Below are 19,827 nucleotides of genomic sequence, written 5' to 3'. Positions count from 1 at the left end.
TGCATAATTAGAAATGGGGAGCATTTATGAAAATTGGCATGGTGTAGTAGTAGATCTAGGGTGCTTTAAAAAATTCTCTAATTTTATGCATGGTCATGGCCCTGGACCAAATGGCTTAATCTAGATGGAAATATGAATGCATATGAGATTTCTATAAATTATCAAGCAATGTAATGTGTAAATTATGTTAAAAGTAATTAGATGATATGACAAAATTGGGGTATGACATTAACAATAGAGCTTGATGTTCAATGAAGCTTAATGACCAAATTAAATTGATGTATGATGTAATTTTATGTTGGATCGAATGAAAACCAAAATTTGACGGAAAAGTTGTGGCATTAGATATCATAATTAACAATTTTGTTAGCAAGTAAATTTGCATTTTTAGATTACAAGTAAACAAGTTTGACTAAATGATTTTGCAAGTCTGTTACAAAATAAACAAGTTTGACGGAACACTTTTGCATCACTAGTTTGATAGAACAATTTTTCATCACGAGCAAGATAAACATCAAGTTACATAAAGTGCATGACAACCACATAAAACTTGACAGATTTGTTCCAATTTTAGCAAGTATGTTCCAATTTTAAAGTGACTGATAAATAAGTAAAGGCACTGATAAATAATTTTAGGTCTATTCCAATTTTAGCAGGTCCGTTCCAATTTTAGCAGGTCTGTTCCAATTTTAAAGTGTCTGATAAGCAAGTTTAACATATGTATTTACCTTAAAGTTTAAAATGACCGATAATATGCACAATACGTATCAATATTTCACTACAATAAATTCCAAAATATGCAGACATCATGCATTACAATAAGAGGTAAAATAATCACCATTGTGCATTACATAGCAAACATTAATGAAATTCTTAAATAAACACACATTGTGCATTACATTGCAAACATGAATGAAATTCTTAAATAAACACACATCGTGCATTACATTATATATATATTAATGAACTTCCAAAATAAGCATACACCGAGAAACTGCATTACAAAATTATTTGATAAGTGCATACATTAGTTAAGCAATTTGACAATGCATTACATTACAGACTTTAGTGAAGTTCCAAAATTGTACATTAACAGAATGTGTTACAAAATTATTTGATAAGTGCATTACATAACATTCCATACAAGTGAAGTTCCAATATGGTTTAGGTCAAATATAAGGTATACATAATACACTATCTTTTCAAAATTACACTTTACTCGTTTTGAATTTTGTAACGTTGATGCACTAATCTTGTAATTGAACGTTGATGCGTTAATCTTATAAGTCCACCCCGTATCAAAGATCCATACCGCCGCATCGAGAGTTCATCATCACAAATCAATCATATTTCTGACTTAAGCCCATAACAACATACATAGATAATCATTCAAAAGTAATAATTTAACTTACATAAAATTACCCCAGAATTTCTTTAAATTATGTGGAATAGATTAGTCCTTTAAAAAAATTCTATAATAACTTAGTCATTTGGGTTGATTTCTACTATCTTTTCCCCACATTTTTAACATTTAGAAATTTTAAAAAATTGTGACAGTTATATTTTTGTTACACTTCATCATTTTCATAACTTAAAAGACCAAATTATTAAAAAAAACTTTAAAAACCTCAAATTTAATTTTACCTTTAACTTATTAAAAGAAACATATATTAATATAAATTACATATTGTAATACAATAATAAATCATATTCAAAATTTATTACTAAAGAAGTATACTGTAGCAATATGTTTATTTATAGTACAATTATTTGCAAATAAAGTCAATGTAGTAATGTATATTATAACACATTATTACATAGATAAGTTTAACACTAGAGTTAATTAATAATACATATCATGATAACTCTTTGCCACATTCCTCTTCATAACTGAACAAATTGTGCAGCCTCAACTTTCTGTATACAACACGAATACTGTACATTATATTACGTGCAACTATTTGGGAGCTAATCTGAGAGGGCAGATAGAGAAAGCAATACAACGAGCAGCTTTTGCCAACATAAACCGCTCTTTCTCATTCAAAGGCCTTTCCATCACCTTTACAACGTTGGCATCCTGGAACAAAAATAATCAAACAATTAAGTGAATTGGCATTAAACATGCTGTAAGAAAAAAGAAACAGATATATTGAACTATAGGTAAAAATATCAAAATGCAAATACTGATAATGAACATACTTTTTGCTGGTGCTGAACAGAAGGACGAACACTGGCAGTTTCACCGATTATAATTATATTGTTAACATTTCCGCTTTCATCCCTTTCAGCCGGTGAAGATGTTGAATGCTTCCATTGTCCATTAACAATAAACTTGTAGTAATACCTGAAGGCAAAGGGTGATGTCACATTCATGTGATGCAAAAATCTTGAACAAGATGAAGAAATGAAGGTATTTTGTTGTTTGGATTTTTCTCAACAGAGTCAACTATATGCTTCTGACACAAGTAAAATAGAAAGGAAAAAAAAACATAAATAAATGACTGTTAAGCATAAGAATTGGCTCAATAACTTTTAGCCAGATTAGGTCCTCAAGCTGAGATCTGAGATGAAAATATAATAGACTTTCAATTCATATAAAGAATTATGGCAAAAGTAGCACGCATACTTTCCTTGTGGAAGTTTAACTTCTACTTCATGTCTTGATCCACCCCGATGCTTTGCCTTAAGGGGTTCTTTCCAATTTACGGTAAAGTCTCCAACCAAATTTACATCCTCTCCCTGAAACAATACAAGTTTTTATCTTAGTACCATATACATATAAAAGATCAAAAGTAGAAGACGGGACAAAATTAAAGACGTATTCATGATTAATAATCGAAATTTTTACAGGAGCTTCCCAACAGTGAGCACTACTAAAAAACACAGTGCAACAGCCCGCTGTTGACTACAGGTATCGTACTTGTATATATTGAAGATATTGCTATCTTAGCTAATAAAAAAATACTACATGAAAGATAAGAAACTAAATTGAGGTGAAAGGCCTTCGAAGGTGGATTTGTTTTTAAATAGGAAGGTGGAATTTAGCTGTCTAGATATAAAAGACAAATGCAGTTTCCTGCGAGTTACATTATGGACAAAAATGTATCAGACTACCTTAAAATTAAGTATGAAACTATTCAAAGCTGTTTTATACTAAAATTAATCGTTAGAATTGTTCATTGATACAACATAACAAGACAAAACATATTAAAATAGATGAACATTTCTGAGATATGGATGATGGACTGCCTACCATACAAGTGTTCCTAATCCTCTTGAGAATTATTTTTGAAAAGCCAGAAACTGCAACGGAACTATAATTGACTGGTTTGTTACCTCATGACCATTCCACACAAATGTGACAGCGTGTGTGGGAGGACCATTATGTTCGCCCCTTTCAACCATAGCTATAAGATCCCATGTTGCCCATGCAATTGCCGGCCTGCATTACATGTTTATGAAGTGCTTTTTTATGTAAAGAAAAAATTAAGAATGTAAAGACGACACCTAAATAGATATGACAGGAGGTAACAAAGGAAAGACATGAGCAATACTTTAGATGACATAATAATTTTGATGGAATTGTGGGTTAAGTCATAATAAGCACAAATTAGATGACACTCTTGATTGATTCAATGCAGGACAAATGACAAAAGGATACACTCAAACTATGGCGCCGATAATGAGGAAAGATGAACATTGTCTTTATTGTACTCTCTCTTGCAGCCCACTATGGATGAAAACTATATCAGTTTGATGTCAAAACTGTTTTCTTGCAGGTGTAGATGGATTTTTCCCGATGACTTGGTCCCACATGTGAGTGTAAATTGACGAAGATTTTATATTGGTTAAAGCTTACAACAGTCACCTAGAGCATGGCTTGGAAGATTCACAAAAGCAATGGTGTGTCTCAGCTACAAGCAAAGCCAAGAATATCAAACACATTTTTTCAAACTTTCACTGGAAGGAAAACTAACATTACTTTTTGTTTATCATGATATTACAAAAGATAATTTGGTTGAGGGACAATTGCTCAAGGAAGAATTATCTGCAAGATTTCAGAGAATGAACCTTGGGAAACAAAGCATTTTCATTTCTTAAAGGAAGTATCTGCTTGATCTTGTGCAGGAAACAAGAAAACAGGAATGTAAATTTGGAGGTGCTTCCATTAAGCAAAATCATAGAATGATCGCAAAGGGGGGCAGATCATGTTCTACAATGTCTCAAACTACTCTAAAAAGATTCTTGTTCAAAAGAGGTGAAAGATTGATTATGGAGACTTATATTGATGCAGATTATACAGGCTCGGTGAGTGATAAAAGATCCACTTGAGGCTATTGCATTTTCCTGTGTGGAAACCTTGTTACTTGGAGGAGTAAGAAGCAAAGTCTATTAGCTCGATCAAGTACTGAGTCAGAATTTAGAGTTATGGCACAGAGAATGTGTGAGCTATTATGGATGAAGTTATGTTTGACAACTTAAGATAAAGTATGAAGGCCCTATGAAGTTATTATGATGATAGATCAGCTCTAAGTATTGCCCAAACTTTTTAAGTTGGGCAAGACAGCACGTTGAAATAGACTGACACTTCATCAAGGAAAAATTGACTCGCAGATAGGAAACATGTAACAACCACCCACATCCTTGTAAGGGCATCAACTGCATTTTCATTTCTTAAAGGAAGTATCTGCTTGATCTTTTGCAGGAAACAAGAAAACATGAATGTAAATTTGGAGGTGCTTCCATTAAGCAAAATCATAGAATGATCGCAAAGGGGGGCAGATCATGTTCTACAATGTCTCAAACTACTCTAAAAAGATTCTTGTTCAAAAGAGGTGAAAGATTGATTATGGAGACTTATATTGATGCAGATTATACAGGCTCGGTGAGTGATAAAAGATCCACTTGAGGCTATTGCATTTTCCTGTGTGGAAACCTTGTTACTTGGAGGAGTAAGAAGCAAAGTCTATTAGCTCGATCAAGTACTGAGTCAGAATTTAGAGCTATGGCACAGAGAATGTGTGAGCTATTATGGATGAAGTTGTGTTTGACAACTTAAGATAAAGTATGAAGGCCCTATGAAGTTATTATGATGATAGATCAGCTCTAAGTATTGCCCAAACTTTTTCAGTTGGGCAAGACAGCCCGTTGAAATAGACCGACACTTCATCAAGGAAAAATTGACTCGCAGATAGGAAACATGTAACAACCACCCACATCCTTGTAAGGGCATCAACTGCACACACTCACCTCGAAAGAAAAAGAGCTTGTATAGATCCTATATTTTCAAACAGCATGGGAAAGTGAATCAATATACAGGACTATATAGCGCGCTCTCATGCCATTTTGACCAGAAAATTTAACTTTCAGTCAACATGTGGTACAAAAGTGTTTACAGTTTCGCAATAATAACCTGTCAGGCCTGCAGGTGTGCATCCCAGTGACCCAAGTATAGGCTGCATGAAGGGAAACGTCTGTCATCCAATGTAGGTATGCAATCACACAAGCAGGAGACCGGTCAAATCCAGAAGTGCAGGTAACAAAAACACGAAGATTCTTTCTTAGCAACCGTAATAAAAGCCCGACACAAAATGGGAGTTTTTTTCTCATGTCATAAGAATCTCCGTCCCTGAAAATATAAGAAAGGAAAACTGAAATCAAAGTTTAAGAGGAAGCAAAATCAGGACAGTCAGAAGTTCTGATGCCAACTTCTACAAGGCAGTGTTTATTTTCACTTCAAAAAAGACCACCAAATAAAAGTGTTGAATCATAATCAAGACATATTCAACATTAGGAAATTTATCACATAAAGTGAATCAAAAAAACACTTATCAGACTAGCATTAGCACAGAAAAGGTTGAAAATTCAGAAGAAGAAAAATATCAGATGAACATATCGCAAAAGTAAACAAAATATCTTAATGGATTCTTCTTTTTAAATAAAAAATCAGAAAACTGACATGCTTCAAACCCTAGATTACCGTATAGGATAGTTGATAATGAGAATATTATTCCTTTGACAAGAGTCATTGATTGATTTTACATTGATTCCCCAATTTTCAGCTTCAGTTCCACTTTGAAAGTTCAGAACAGCAGTAACTCCCTGTACCATAAATTTCCAACTATAACAGAAAGGTGTGATTCTTAAAACGCTTTATATAGAAAGAAAAACATCATAAAAATTACCGTAGTTAAAAAGAAACCAATTTTTGTGGAATTTAGGGACAATACTGACACTGTTCCCTTAGGACTGTTCCTTTAGGAGCTATACATATATCTGCTCACTAACCACTAAAAGATGTGATACATTTCAGATTAAAAAATCTTCATGTTACAGCATGATGCATGACAGCTTTGACTTTAAAACACCTTGGCTAAATGCTGTGTATTTCAACAATGTGATGGACTTTAAAAGTATAGATGTCAACTAAAGTTAGTTTCCTAGTGCACTGCTGGCATAAACTAAATAGCAATTAGTGACTACAGTATTATTGATTCAACAACTGAGAAGAAACAAATATATGTTTGTCCTCTGAAACATTCAAGTTTTGTAACTGAAGCTGGTATTAAGTTATTCATTTGCAATAGTCACTGTCAATGCATAAAACTGCTATTTGGCTTGATTGGAATGAAGTCAACACGGTTACCTCAACTTTTGACAAGGCTTCCACATCATCGTCTGTTTGTATGCAGGATCCCACATATATTTGCTCAGTAATCTAAGAATTTACAAGATAGCAATATTTTATTAAAATTGCAGAAATATTCTAATCAACAGAACAAACCGTACAGAAAAAGTAACAAACAAATTGAGTGTATCACATTATAAAATACAATAAACTGCATACCTTACTATATCGCATACCGAGACAGTGATTATAGTACATCTCATCCTTGGAACGGTCTAGAGCCTTAATATATTCCTCGAGTGGAAAACTTCCGTGAGCCCAATCTCCATCTCCACATGCTTCTTCAGTGAAAACACAAGCAAGTTGTATTGTTTGTTCAGTAAAGGAGTTTCTTTCACCGTGGGTGATAGCATGTTGATTTTGATTGCCCAATAACTTGCTTCCACTTGAATTAAGAAACTTTGAGTTGAACATCGAAAATCCAGAACTCCCACAGCTCTCACCAGATGGTTGTAAATTTGATGCTAATAGTGTCTTGTTCCATGTGACAATAGGAACTCGACCTCTATTATACACTATTTCAAGATCATTCGTCTTATTATGCAGTAGTTGAATGGGAAATGTAGATGCTGGCCTCTCAAGAACCAAGCTGAAAGAACTTGTTTGCTCATTTAGCACTTTCCTGAGGAAACCAAAAGACTGAAAAAAATGAAGAAAAAAAACTGATGAACAGAATAGATTATGATGATGATGGGATAGTAACTGTGCATCTTTCTAAATTATCTTACAACTAAGGGCCTATTTGTAGTATACAACAAAAGGTAGAGAAGCTGCTGCAAACCAAAAACGCTGCAAACAATCACAAGAAAAATGTAGACAGGAAGAAGATAGAAAAGGGATGAATATCATTGATAATGAAAAAGTTTTAAAAAAATGAAGAGGGATAAATATTATTGTGAAGGAGAAAGGAAACAAACACCAAATTCTGGGCAAAATGACAACGGGTAGAAAGTCGAAGTATGGTGATGAAAAGACCAGTTCTTGGTCGCTTGGGATTACAACTCGTTGTTGGAATCGTTGAATCAGGAATTGCACGCGACAGCAACAAGGATACAAGTCACATGAAGTTCACCATACTCCCATAGACATAAAAACAGTGATTCCTCTAGACAACACACCACAATCATAATTACTAGTCGCATATGAAGCCCATATACTTCAAAAATGGAGAAGTATCAATTTTGGACATGTATCCAATAGTATTGATAGGCGTCTAATACTTTGTGATACATACTTATAAAGTATTCAATAATTTTTTAATTCATTTTGGAAATATTTTCAATACTTCTCAGATACATCTTTTATACTTCTCAGATACATCTTCTATCCTTCTTACCAACTAAAGACACATTTTCACAGTTGTCTTCCGGATACCAGACATTTTCCATATATCGTGCTAACTATACACACAAAATTGCATGTTTTTTGTGACACATTCAAAGTAGAAATAACACATACTACTAATATAGGTGGAAATACATGTAGCTATGTCTATGCATTGACTACCAATATGTTTATGTATTTATGAGCAATTAGTTCTACAACCTTTGTAAGCATTATGGATTATATCTTCAGTTTAAATAATTCTTAATAATCTGAAAAAAACACTCTTTATATTGTCATTGTAAGAACATTTTGCATACACATCTTCAATGAAAATAATTTTCACACTTTCAAGTAATCATAACCGTCCACTTATAAAAACTACAAATCAATGATTCAGCAAGTACAAATTAACGGCTTATATATGTTTTAACCCCTATAATTAATTATCTCAAATTTTGTCTTTAGTGTCCTATACAAAATTGCATGATTTCTTTTCTAAGCTGACAATAACCACCCGAAACACACGACAATAACCACTAGAAACACACACAACCGTGAGAGTCAGGGTTCGAACTCTGATGTTGGCCTTCAATCAATGAGCTAGGATTTGCATACCAAATTGCATGATTTAAGTCCCTAATTAATAATTTAAAAACACATTCAACTCAAAATTAAATCAGAACACATACTGTGCATCTCCAACGTCTTTAATCTCGACAAGACTATTCTGAGAGGAATCACCAGCTTTCTTCAAAGTATCACCCACCATAATTATTCTAGACTTCTCCGCATTACCCTACAATAACAACAACACAAATCACAAACCCTAAAATAAAAATTGTTATTGATTAAGCACTTCAAGCAATGAGGTTACTTTACTTAATTACCCCTTTAGCAAGAGAGTGAACGATTATTTTTCCATTGGAGGTAAGACCGAATCGGATACCTAACGGCTTGTCAAGAGTGACGAGATACTCATTGAGGTTCATTTTGAATGTGGAGTTACTAGACATTGCGAAAACCCTATGGTTTTTTAGGGTTTTGAGATTGAAGCGAAGAAGGTGGTGGTGGTTGTAGAAGATGGAGAGGGAAGTGGGAGAGAAGGAAGAAATGTTGGTGGTGAGTAGTGGAGATGGAGGAAGTGGATGGGGGTTGAATTGGAGAGAAGACATGGTTGTGGTGGAGTTGTGGAAGAGAAGAGAATGGTGAATTTTGCTGTTTATGGTTATGATTAGGCTTGTTTTGGGTTTGGAGGAAGTGAAGGATGTGAGGTTAGTAGGGGTGGGGTATGTTATGATTTTGGAGAATCTAGAAGTTTTGAGGAAGAGAAGGCACGGGGTTGGAGAAAGAGATTGGAGTCAACATCGTAAGGTTTCTTTTTTTGTCGACAGATTTCCATGTGATTTCTACTTTCTACAGTACTTTCTAAGAGTATAACAGATCTCTTATTGTATTGATAATTGATTAAATACGTCCAACAAATGCATATCTCCTTAAAATTGTTGGTGTTATCATCTATGAAACTAAGCTTAGAACATTCATACACTCTCCCTAATTTGAATTTTTTTTTTACTGTCTTGTGTCCTATTTCTGAAATTATATTTTCAATCTACCCCATTTTAAAAATAAATTTTTAGAGTGTTTTATCTTTTAGTATTTATTCGTTCAATTGATGGACGAGTTCGTGAAAGATGTTTATCTTTTAGTATTTATTCGTCCAATGGATGGACGAGTTCGTGAAAGATGTTTCTGGGTAGTAGAGACTCGGCCAATGGATAATAATATTATTTTTCTTTTTAGAGATTGTTTTTCCGTGTGTGGACTCGGCCAATGGATGACCGAGTTGATGAAATCTTTTTTTTATTATTTTAATAGATTTAATTAATTAATATTGCTTTTAAATAATATTGATATCACTCATGACATTCATTGACCGAGGAAATGTTTTGTGATTGTAGAGTCTCGATCAATGAATGGTCGAGTATTCACGTCTTAATTTTCTATAAATAGCTTGAATTGCATAAATGTAATTCAGGTCACATAGCAGATTGTTTTGGTAAGAATGTTTGTTTGGTGTCATGTGTTTTATGGACAAGACAAAAAAATATGTGTTTGTCTAGATCTGTAATGGAATTTCAGAACACTGATTGCAGCCATCCACATTGGTTTTCGACAATTGGATGGGCGTCGTATGAAGGTGGGAAAAGTAGAGTATCGTTGTCCATACATAACGTTGACTAATGCAAGCCCCGAGGGTACGTACATGTATTACCTGGATCGTATAGAAAATGATGTAGATGTTCAGTGTATGTTTTCAGCACATAGTGGTGAAGTTAACAGAGGAGTTGAAGGTCCACTTGTGTTGGTTGTTGTTGATTAGTTAGTTAATAAGCTCTATGAATTTAAGTTGTTGTGATTGTACTTTGTAACCGGAAGCCTTTAATATTAAATGTATTCCATAATGTTTGTTTCTAAAAGACATTATAAATACACAAGGGTTGATAACATAAGACGTGCATAATAGTTGATAATAAAAAAACAGCATAATCATCTAGAGGGTCCTGCAATATTTGGACATTTCCTACGCATGTGTCCTATTTCACGGCAAATCTCACGCCTTCTCTTTTCCTTTTCAACATTGTCCATTTCGGTTCTAATCTCGGTGCTGGTTGGGCGCCCTTTCTTCCTCCTTCTCATAGAGTCGTCGTAGCAAAGAGTAAATCCTTCATATCATGGTCAATTCTCCTCATGGGGAAGTCCTAGGAAACTCTCCCTGTAGACCTTGAAGACGTTAAGAATTTTGAACACGTCTGGTATGTGAATGGAGTAGTCCTGGCGTATACTCGAACATGCTGCGATTACATGGGAGCAAGAAGTGAAATGCCTAAAATTTCCACAATCGCAATGATGTTTCCTGATATCAACGTTGAAAGTATCGGTTAGTCGACCATCATTCTAATTAATCTTTTCATGGACCATGAAATAGAATCTCTCGCGATCAAATTGCATGACGTTATGTGTGTTAGCTTTACTGACTTCTTCAACCATTCCCTTGTTGCAATTATCAGTGAAAACTTGGCTAGAGGCCAACATTTTTGTCCATTTATGACCTCTTTTACCAAAGAGTGATCCTAATCGATAGTACGTAGACTTGACCAATGCAGTGATTGGAAGGTTTCAGGTTTCTTTGAGTACCAAGTTCATTACTTCTTCCAGATTAGTTGTCTCAGTGTTGCCCTCCGTCATATCCCCTTGGCCACTTCTCCCGAGGGATGTTGTCTATCCATGATAAAGCGTCATTGTTTGTTCTTCGGATTTCCCCGCGATAATAGTTAAATGTCGCCTCTGTCCAAGCATAACCCATGTTAACAACTTTTTTGTGCAGTTCCTTGTCTTTAATCTCACGCATGATGTTTTGTGCAATGTGTCTAATGCAATAGACGTGTGAGAGATGGAAGATCTTGCCATCCATTTTCAAGATTGTTATATGCACTCTTTATTTATTCATGTATGTCTGATATAAGACACAAATTTGCTTGTGGAGTAACGTGTATTCTCAAATTCCTAAGAAAGAAACTCCAAGCATACTTTGTCTCACCTTTAACTAATGCGAAAGCTATTGGGAAAATGTTCTTGTTCCCATCTTGTGCCACAGCCATCAACATAGTGTCGCATCACGCGAAAAACCGGCGGGAAAAGAAGAAACAACAGAGCCGCCACCGTGCGTTATTTATCCCAAAAGAGGGAAAGGAAACGCTCAGAGTAAACCTAGGAAAGAACATGGTCTCGCGACCAAAGAGGATGGGTTCGGGAGTCGGTTATGCGAAGGGAAGGTATTAGCACCCCTACGCATCCGTAGTACTCTACGGGATCCACGCACAAAAGGAAGGAAAATGGTTGCTGAAAACACTGCTCACACACACACACTGGCTGAAAGAGACAAAAGAAACTGACTGAAACTGACTCGGCAGGATATCGCATCCTGGGCCTACTTAGTCTATCAGGCATAGACATCAGAGTCGAAGTAGTTCGGATCGAGGAAAACAACACATGCTCGCTAGGATATCGCATCCTATGCATACGTATCTTCTCGGACGAGAGAAGAATCAGAGCATTCGTAGCTCGGCTGACACGCACACAAACGAACAAACACAGGCAAACGTGGAGCCCGACCGCCAATCACTGGACTTATATCGGCATCCGAACCAAAACACACACACACTGGAACCCAAATGCCACTCGATGGACTTACATCAGCTTCCAAGCACACAACAACACAACAAGTTAATAGGGAGTCGGGGACTCGAGCCTATAACTGTCAAACAACACACACAAAAGAAAAGAAAAGGCGCCCGGAGAGATCAGCTCAATCTCCTGCCTACATACTTCATCTGGTATGAAGATCAGGGCGATGTAGTTCCCCTACGCAGGGAAAAAGGACTAGCCTAACCAGATAACAGAGGGAGACACAACACTAGGGAGACTACGACTCGAGCCTAGATGTTGTCATGCAAAGTCGACCCTAAGTTAAGGTTTCTAGCTAACTGGCACACGGGCCAACCTATCCTAGACATGACTTACACAGGAAGCAAGCCACACACACACCAAACTTGCACAGGAAGCAAGGGGGGTCTCGATTGCAACTAGGGCAAGAGAAAGGGGAGGTCTCAATCGCAACGCGGGCGAGAGAAAAGAATTAGTGTTAGTGGTTAGTCAAACTCGACAAGACATCGCATCTCGTGCCTACGTATCTCATCTGAACATGAGAATCAGAGTTGCCGTAGTTCGGCTACGGAGGGACAAAGGTCTCGATTGCAACTAGGGCAAGAGAAAGGGAAAGTCTCGATCGCAACGAGGGCGAGAGAAAGGAAAAGGCTCGATCGCAACGAGGGCGAGAGAAAGGATCGCAACGAGGGCGAAAGCAAACAAGGATTAGTCTAAACTAAACCTAACTTGCACAGTAAGCAAGTCAAACAAACATACAAGCACAGATAGCACACACTATACACAAGCAAGTGGCTCAAACAAGGGTTAGGTTTTAGTCGAGGGGTCATATCAACCTCAACAAACAAACCTCTGGAACTGGGTGAATGTGCTCTTAACCTTGACATTGAGAGCCAAGGTGAAGCAGATGAAAGGAGATGAGGGGTGTGCCTCATTGCTCTTATCCCTGACCAGGGAGAGCATTTGACAAGAATGTGTGGGTTCAGAAAGTGGGAACCCTTCTACACATTTGATACTGACTCAACTGTGCAATTGCACAAGATCTTGGGTTTTTATCTGTAATGCATCAACACAGTGGTGTGAGCAAAACAGAAGACACACTGAATAGCAGGGGATAGGTTGCTTATCCCTTGGTTCTGCCAATTGCCTTTTCACTTAGGAGGTCTTTGACTCTGTACAAGGACAAATTAAACATACACAAACATTGCCTCTTAAGGAGGACTTCAGACAGTTGCCTGGCCAAGTAACAGGCCAGGTCTTCCAGACTACATGAGGAAAAGGAATTATACCTCAAGCAAGTTGCTATTTAAAGCAAAGCAAAGCAAAAAGTTCACAAGGAACTAAGCAACTAAAGGTACCTGAAATGGTCAAACAGATCAGTACACAGTTCACAAGTTAAAGCAAAAGGAAATAGGAATCATCAGTCAAATCAGATAATCAAATGTGCAAAGCACAAGACTCAAGTCATATGAGTCATATCACCTACAAAACAAAGAGGTTAACACATGATATATAATCAAGCTCAATCAAATTTGTATGATCTCTTTGAGGCATTTGGTGTTCAACCTGAAAACACAAGCTCAAAAGTGAGTACCAGGACCACTAGGGCAAGCCTAGGGTCAAAAGAGAATGAAAAAGTCAAAACAGCAAATGAAAGTCAACCAAAATCAAGTTCAAACATTTAAGAAGCAAGCTCAATTGGTCTCAAGTTTATATCATGCATCATCATCAACTCACAAGCAAAAGAAGTCAAAGCATGGCAAGGGAGGGCTCAAAGAAATCAACAGAATGACTTGCATCAAAAGTCAACTCAAACATTTTCAAAAATCACCAAATAAATCATGATCAATCCTAACACCTAGCATGGTAAGCATGTAAAATTTCATCACATTTGGACAAGTGGAAGGCAGTCAATGAAAATCATAAAGTCAAAGCAATTTTGAACATGCTCAATGAAGTCAACAGCAAGACTTAGCTCAAAACCAAACATATTCAATTCCAAAAATCACCAAATAATTCATGCTCAATCAAAGTCCATAACATGACATGCATATAAAATTTCAGCTCAATTGGATCATGGGAAGGTGGTCAATTAAAATCAGAAAGTCAAAACCAATTCAAACAAGCACAAAGAAGTCAAACAAACATGTATCAACTTCAAAAAATCATAACTAAATGAAAACAGATGAGAAATGAATGGGATTAACACCAATGCAAAGCTTAAGATGTCTATTATGCACATGTGAAATTTCATGATCATCCAATAAGATATGAGAATTTCCCAAATGGAATGGCAAGATGTGTCACACAAAGTCAACATTTGACTAGGCAGGGAAGAAAAATCTCAAACAAATAGGAAATGGCATATTTAAATCCAAGAAAATTCACACATAAACTAGACATATGATAGAAGGATCATGCAAAAATTTACATTAATTGGAGGTCAGGAAACATGTCAACAAAAATCATGAAATTGCATATCATTGGTGTGACACAAATTGTCACACCCTACTTCAAAAAATCACAACTCTCAAACCACATAGGATAAAATCATGATCTTTACATCAAAATAAACATGGATGAGTGTAGATTAAGCACAAAAAATTTCAGATCAAATGGATAAAGCATCACAATTTCACAATTGAATTGGCAAGAGGTACAAAATTTGGTCACATTCTACAAACCTTAAGGCCATTTGAAATTCAATGATCAAAAAATTCTGGAAAAATAATGATAAAAAACTAGGGATCATGATGAAGATGATGCAAAAATTCCCACTAAATTTGGATTTGAAATGAATGAAATATGAATTTTGCAAGTTTGATAATCAAAGTGAAATAAAATATGAAATAAATGAATTAATTTGGAAATATTGAAACGAGAATGGCAAAGCTGTAATATTGGAACTCATTTAACGATGCGCTGCCGTTTTGGCCATGAGAATGAAATAATTCTATTGGCTAGTATGGGTGAACAGCAACATGAGTACGTGAATTCTGGGCAAGTCAACGATAACCTAGGGTTTAGCACAGTAACACCATCTCTAACACTTCAAATTCGATTCAGCAAATTTTTTCCAGAAATTTAAATTAAACATACCAACATGATCGGCAAGCACCAAACAACATGATTCCATCATCCATTTTAACAAAATCAACTTTAAACAGTATGAATCGAGCAAGAAATCATTTCATATTCCAACTTGAAAACAACATAACTCAAGTAATAACCAACCAAATCAAGTGATTCGAGTTTCAGAATGACCAGCAAGAAGAGATTTACACAAGGCATAGCATCATTTTAAGAAACTAGAGATTCGATTGCTTACTTGTTTTTGAAGAAAGTTGGGATTCAGTGGTTGTTTTGATGTTTGCTGGTGGAACAGATGAACCAAGGTCCTCCAAATGATGATTGGTGAAGATAGTTTAGCTCAAAGAAGCTTGACAAAGTCCAAATCGAGATCTGCCATGGCTGAACCTTGATGAAGCAGAGTTGGAGATTGTTGTTACAGTCAAGAAAAACCACTTGCAAAGGCTGCCAAATAGTTGGAAAATGATGGAACAAACCAAAAGGAATCGTGTGCTTTGAAGGTTTCTTGCAGATTTTGAAAAATGAAGAAAATCGATTTGAGAGAGAGTGAGTAATTTCTGAGTGTTTTGGCAGCTGCTAGGGTTGCTCAAATGACAGAAAATATCATATATATCATCTGTTTAGGCCTTGCTAATCATGTGCTAACCAAGTTTATGTTAAATGAAGCCAATTGCACAATTGCTAATTTTGACCAAATGGATATGGAGGTATGTAATCTGGCCGAGTTTGGGCCCTTGGCAAGTCAAAAATAATGTTATGAACCAATTCCAAATGGCCAATTGGATGGAAATCACTTAAATCAAAACTTCAAAAATGCACCTCACTTGAAAATTAAGCATGCTAGGTCCAAAAGTGCCATTTTGATCCATAGATTTTTGGTACATGAAATTTACATTTTTGGAAAGAGGAGATTAAATGTGGTTTGTAGGAAAAAACCCCACCAAAATTGGCCAAATGGTTTGAGAGATATGGCCTTTTGAAGTTCAAGATTTTGTGAAAATGATTTGATCATATCTTGACAACCATGCATGGGAATTGAGAGTTCTTGGACTTTTTGGAAATTGGAGAACAAGATCTTCAACTTTCATGTTGGACAAAAATTCATTTGAAGCTTGTATCATGATGTAAGTTTGGGATCAAGAAGTTTCCATTTTTGGCAGTTAAAATTACAGGTCCAGTTTCTATTTTTGGAAATTTTCTGATTGGCTTCAAATTCTTCAATGATGTTGATTGCCATGATATATGAGGCCCATTGGGACATGAATAAGCTCTCTCAAACCAAATCCATCCATCAAAACCATAAAATCAACCACAGTTGACCAAGTTTGACTTTTCTAGGGTTTCTGACTGACTGTGCATGAACTGATGACTTCTGAACATCTAACCCTTGACTTAAACACCTCAAATGGACCTCCAAGTCATGTGAACATGTTGGACCAACCCTAGGGCCTTGGCTCAATGAAAATTGCACTTGTTTGCTTGGTTGACTGACCTCCTGATCAGTTTGACCTAATTTCTTGATTTGCTTGCACTTGAGGCAACTGGGACAATGCAATGCTATGCAAATGGACCATGATATGCTATGACCTAATATGAGAATGTATGTACAATGATAGGTGCAAATTTGAGGTGCTACACATAGTCCCTCTATACTTGTCATACAACCATGTTCCATCAACATGCATAATAGGTTTACAATAGGTAGAACCACGTATACATGGTCGAAACGCCCAAAATAGACGAGGAAAGATCCTTTTGTCACCCAATTGGGATCCATCGTATGCAATCATAAGTAAGGATTGTAATTCTATAATAGTACCTGAAATATATGTTTTCATTACCAGTATCCACTATGGCATATCGTTGTAAGATGTCTCCCAATTTCCATATAGCGATTCAATTGCCTTACACTTTGCAATCCATGCCTTTTTGTACGATATTACGTACCTATATTTTTTTGTAACATGAGATATGATCACCTTCACCTTAAGAGAAACGTCGCGATTAACAAGCTCCATTATGCTCTTACTCGTCATTTCTAAATTGAGTTTTCTATGGTCTTGTGACATAGAAGTGGTTGTGCATGTATGAGGCCCACCAAGATTACCAATCTTCCACTTTGAAAATGAAAATATCTGTGAAAATATTTGGATTTTGAATAAATGGACATTTGTATTTCTAAATGAGAATCCCTCATTAATATATGTGAAAATAGTTTTGTTATAATGAATGGATACTACTAAGTTTCTCTGAGCCATTTGGATATTAGAAATGAATGAAAGTGAGTTGGAATGTTGACTGAGAATACTACTAAATACCTATTTTATAGACAAAAAAACGATTTCCAATGGATGGAACAAGACAAAACATCAAAACTAAGCTCGCCCAATGGTTGGACGAGGCATAAAACTATTGGTGTAAGCCCTAGAGGCCAATGCTTTTGGTAATTGTATCGAATTATTTATTAATAATAAAAGGCTTTTTATTTATTATGTTTGTTTAGTAAAGTCCTTAGAATAGCTAGTCCGTTTAATGTATCAAGTGTGACTTAATCATGAGATCACATTAAACATAAGGACATTATTCTTAAAGTATTCGTAGTCGAGCTTTATTGTGAAGTGGGATAACATTAAAGCATTAAGACTATTATGTATATAGACTGATGATCACATCTCATGGATCATGGATAAGGAGTTATCAAGTCTTAAACATAGGTATGAATATTAAGAGTAATATTTATACTGGATTGACCCGCTATGAGAATACTATATAGAATATTATGCAAAGTGTCATAAGTTATTCTCATGGTGATAATGGTGTATACCACCCTTCGGCCTGAAACCACTATGGACCCTAGATGTAGAGTCGAGTGCCTTATTACTGATCAAACGTTGTCCGTAACTAGATGACCATAAAGACAGTTGATGGTTACTCCACGAGCATGCTAAGGGACATGAGTGACCTAGATGGAATTTTACCATCCTGCGTAACAGGATAAATGTCTATGGACCCAATATTTAACTGGACAAGGATGACACGGTCTATGCCTTATGTTCAATATAGACATAAGGGTAAAAGGGTAATTGTACACATAAGTATTATCAAAAAAGGATTTGTCATATCACATGACATTTTCGTGTCTCAGGTAGCAGTGATGTGTTGCTAGATACCGTTCACTGTTTATTATGTTAAATACGTGATTTAATATAATTGTCAATGCCGCGAAAACCTACAGGGTCACACACAAAAGGACGGATTGATGAGAGGTGGAGTAACTAAGGAACACCGTAAGGTACGGTGCACTTAAGTGAATTGTAGAATATCGTAAGGTACGGTGTACTTAAGTAGAATACGAAATATGGTAAGGTACCACGCGCTTAAGTGATTTTGGCATATTATAAGATATGGGCTACATACACTTAAGTGGTCTTTTTTAGCTTGCAGACCACACAAGTGGTTCTATAAAAAGAACCCTTGTGCAGAAGCATTTATGCAATTTCAATTTCGTTTCTCTCTCTCTCTCTCTCACTCAAAGCCTTCATTCGTAGCAGCTAGCACTGAGATTGAAGGAATCCGTTCGTGTGGACTGAGTAGAGGCGTTGTCATTGTTCAACATTCGTGATCGATCTGTAGATCTGCATCAAAGGTTACAATCGCCACAAGAGGTAACGATTCTATCACTGATCATGCCCATTCGTAAGGATCACTAAATGAGAAATTTTTTTAAATTTCGTTGCGTTTTGGATCGCTATTCTCCTTCAGTGGTATCAGAGCCACTTACAAAACCATGCATCTGATAGCTGTTTATTTTCTGTATTTTATGTATTAATACGATTAAAAAACATAATGAATTAAAGAATAAACGAGTAATTAAATTTGGCATCATGTGTGTACGACTTGGATGATTGATGTTGACTATGCTGCGGAATCCAACGTTAGTATGGTGAAGCAGTGATACATCGATCGTCCATAGGTTACGCAATTGAGATCGATCAAGTTATATATATGATATAAGTAATCCTAATGCAAAATACGGTATATATGATATACTATTTCTGTTTCGTTCATTCAAACACTTAATGGTTGTTTTCCTTTGAACGATCAATGGTCATTTGCTTCTTGATCCGACATTTGTATGGTGAAGCAATGGCGTGTTGATCAATCATATTGAATTAACAATCGAGGTGTGTTTGACGGTCTGAAATTGGTGCATTAGGGTTAATGACGACATAAGGGTTGTGTTGTCAAAGAGTTATGCGATTAGGGTTGTGATTGCGCAAGAGTTGTGCTTTAAAGTATCAAGTGTTGATGCGAAAAACGACGTTGATTTCAAATGAATTGTTCATTAAAATTTTGAGTCGGGGTGCTACCCTTGCAACCCCGCAGGGGGTGCTTCCCCCTTGACCCCCGTCCGCTGACCGGGCAACGGAACCCCCGGCTAACTCTGCGTAGTGTGATCCGTCGCCGAAATTTAATTTGGTTTTAATTAATTAACAAAA

At 36.0% G+C, this 19,827-nt stretch overlaps 1 protein-coding gene across 1 annotated transcript; it reads right to left on the bottom strand.

The window, feature by feature from the left end:
- Positions 1-1,693: 1,693 nt before the first annotated feature.
- Positions 1,694-9,446, bottom strand: LOC127128003 (phosphoglucan phosphatase LSF1, chloroplastic). Its single transcript, XM_051057259.1, has 10 exons — positions 8,902-9,446; positions 8,704-8,810; positions 6,848-7,310; positions 6,647-6,718; positions 5,981-6,102; positions 5,414-5,629; positions 3,337-3,442; positions 2,627-2,739; positions 2,200-2,344; positions 1,694-2,077 (listed from the first exon to the last, which is right to left on the bottom strand). Exons 1-10 carry the CDS (start codon positions 9,184-9,186, stop codon positions 1,958-1,960), a joined length of 1,749 nt encoding a protein of 582 aa, XP_050913216.1. The 5' UTR covers positions 9,187-9,446; the 3' UTR covers positions 1,694-1,957.
- Positions 9,447-19,827: the final 10,381 nt, after the last annotated feature.

The sequence above is a fragment of the Lathyrus oleraceus genome, chromosome 3 (genome assembly GCF_024323335.1).
Source record: "Lathyrus oleraceus cultivar Zhongwan6 chromosome 3, CAAS_Psat_ZW6_1.0, whole genome shotgun sequence".
NCBI classification, from domain to species: Eukaryota; Viridiplantae; Streptophyta; class Magnoliopsida; order Fabales; family Fabaceae; genus Lathyrus; species Lathyrus oleraceus.
This window is presented reverse-complemented; position numbering and strand designations above follow the sequence as displayed.

Coding starts and splice junctions, on each gene's coding strand:
- LOC127128003 (XM_051057259.1), bottom strand. CDS start 9,186: ATGTCTTCTCTCCAATTCAACCCCCATCCACTTCCTCCATCTCCACTA. Junction 2,345..2,626: donor GTTAAACTTCCACAAGGAAA/GTATGCGTGCTA, acceptor CTTTGCCTTCAG/GTATTACTACAAGTTTATTG. Junction 2,078..2,199: donor CTGTTCAGCACCAGCAAAAA/GTATGTTCATTA, acceptor TTTTTGTTCCAG/GATGCCAACGTTGTAAAGGT.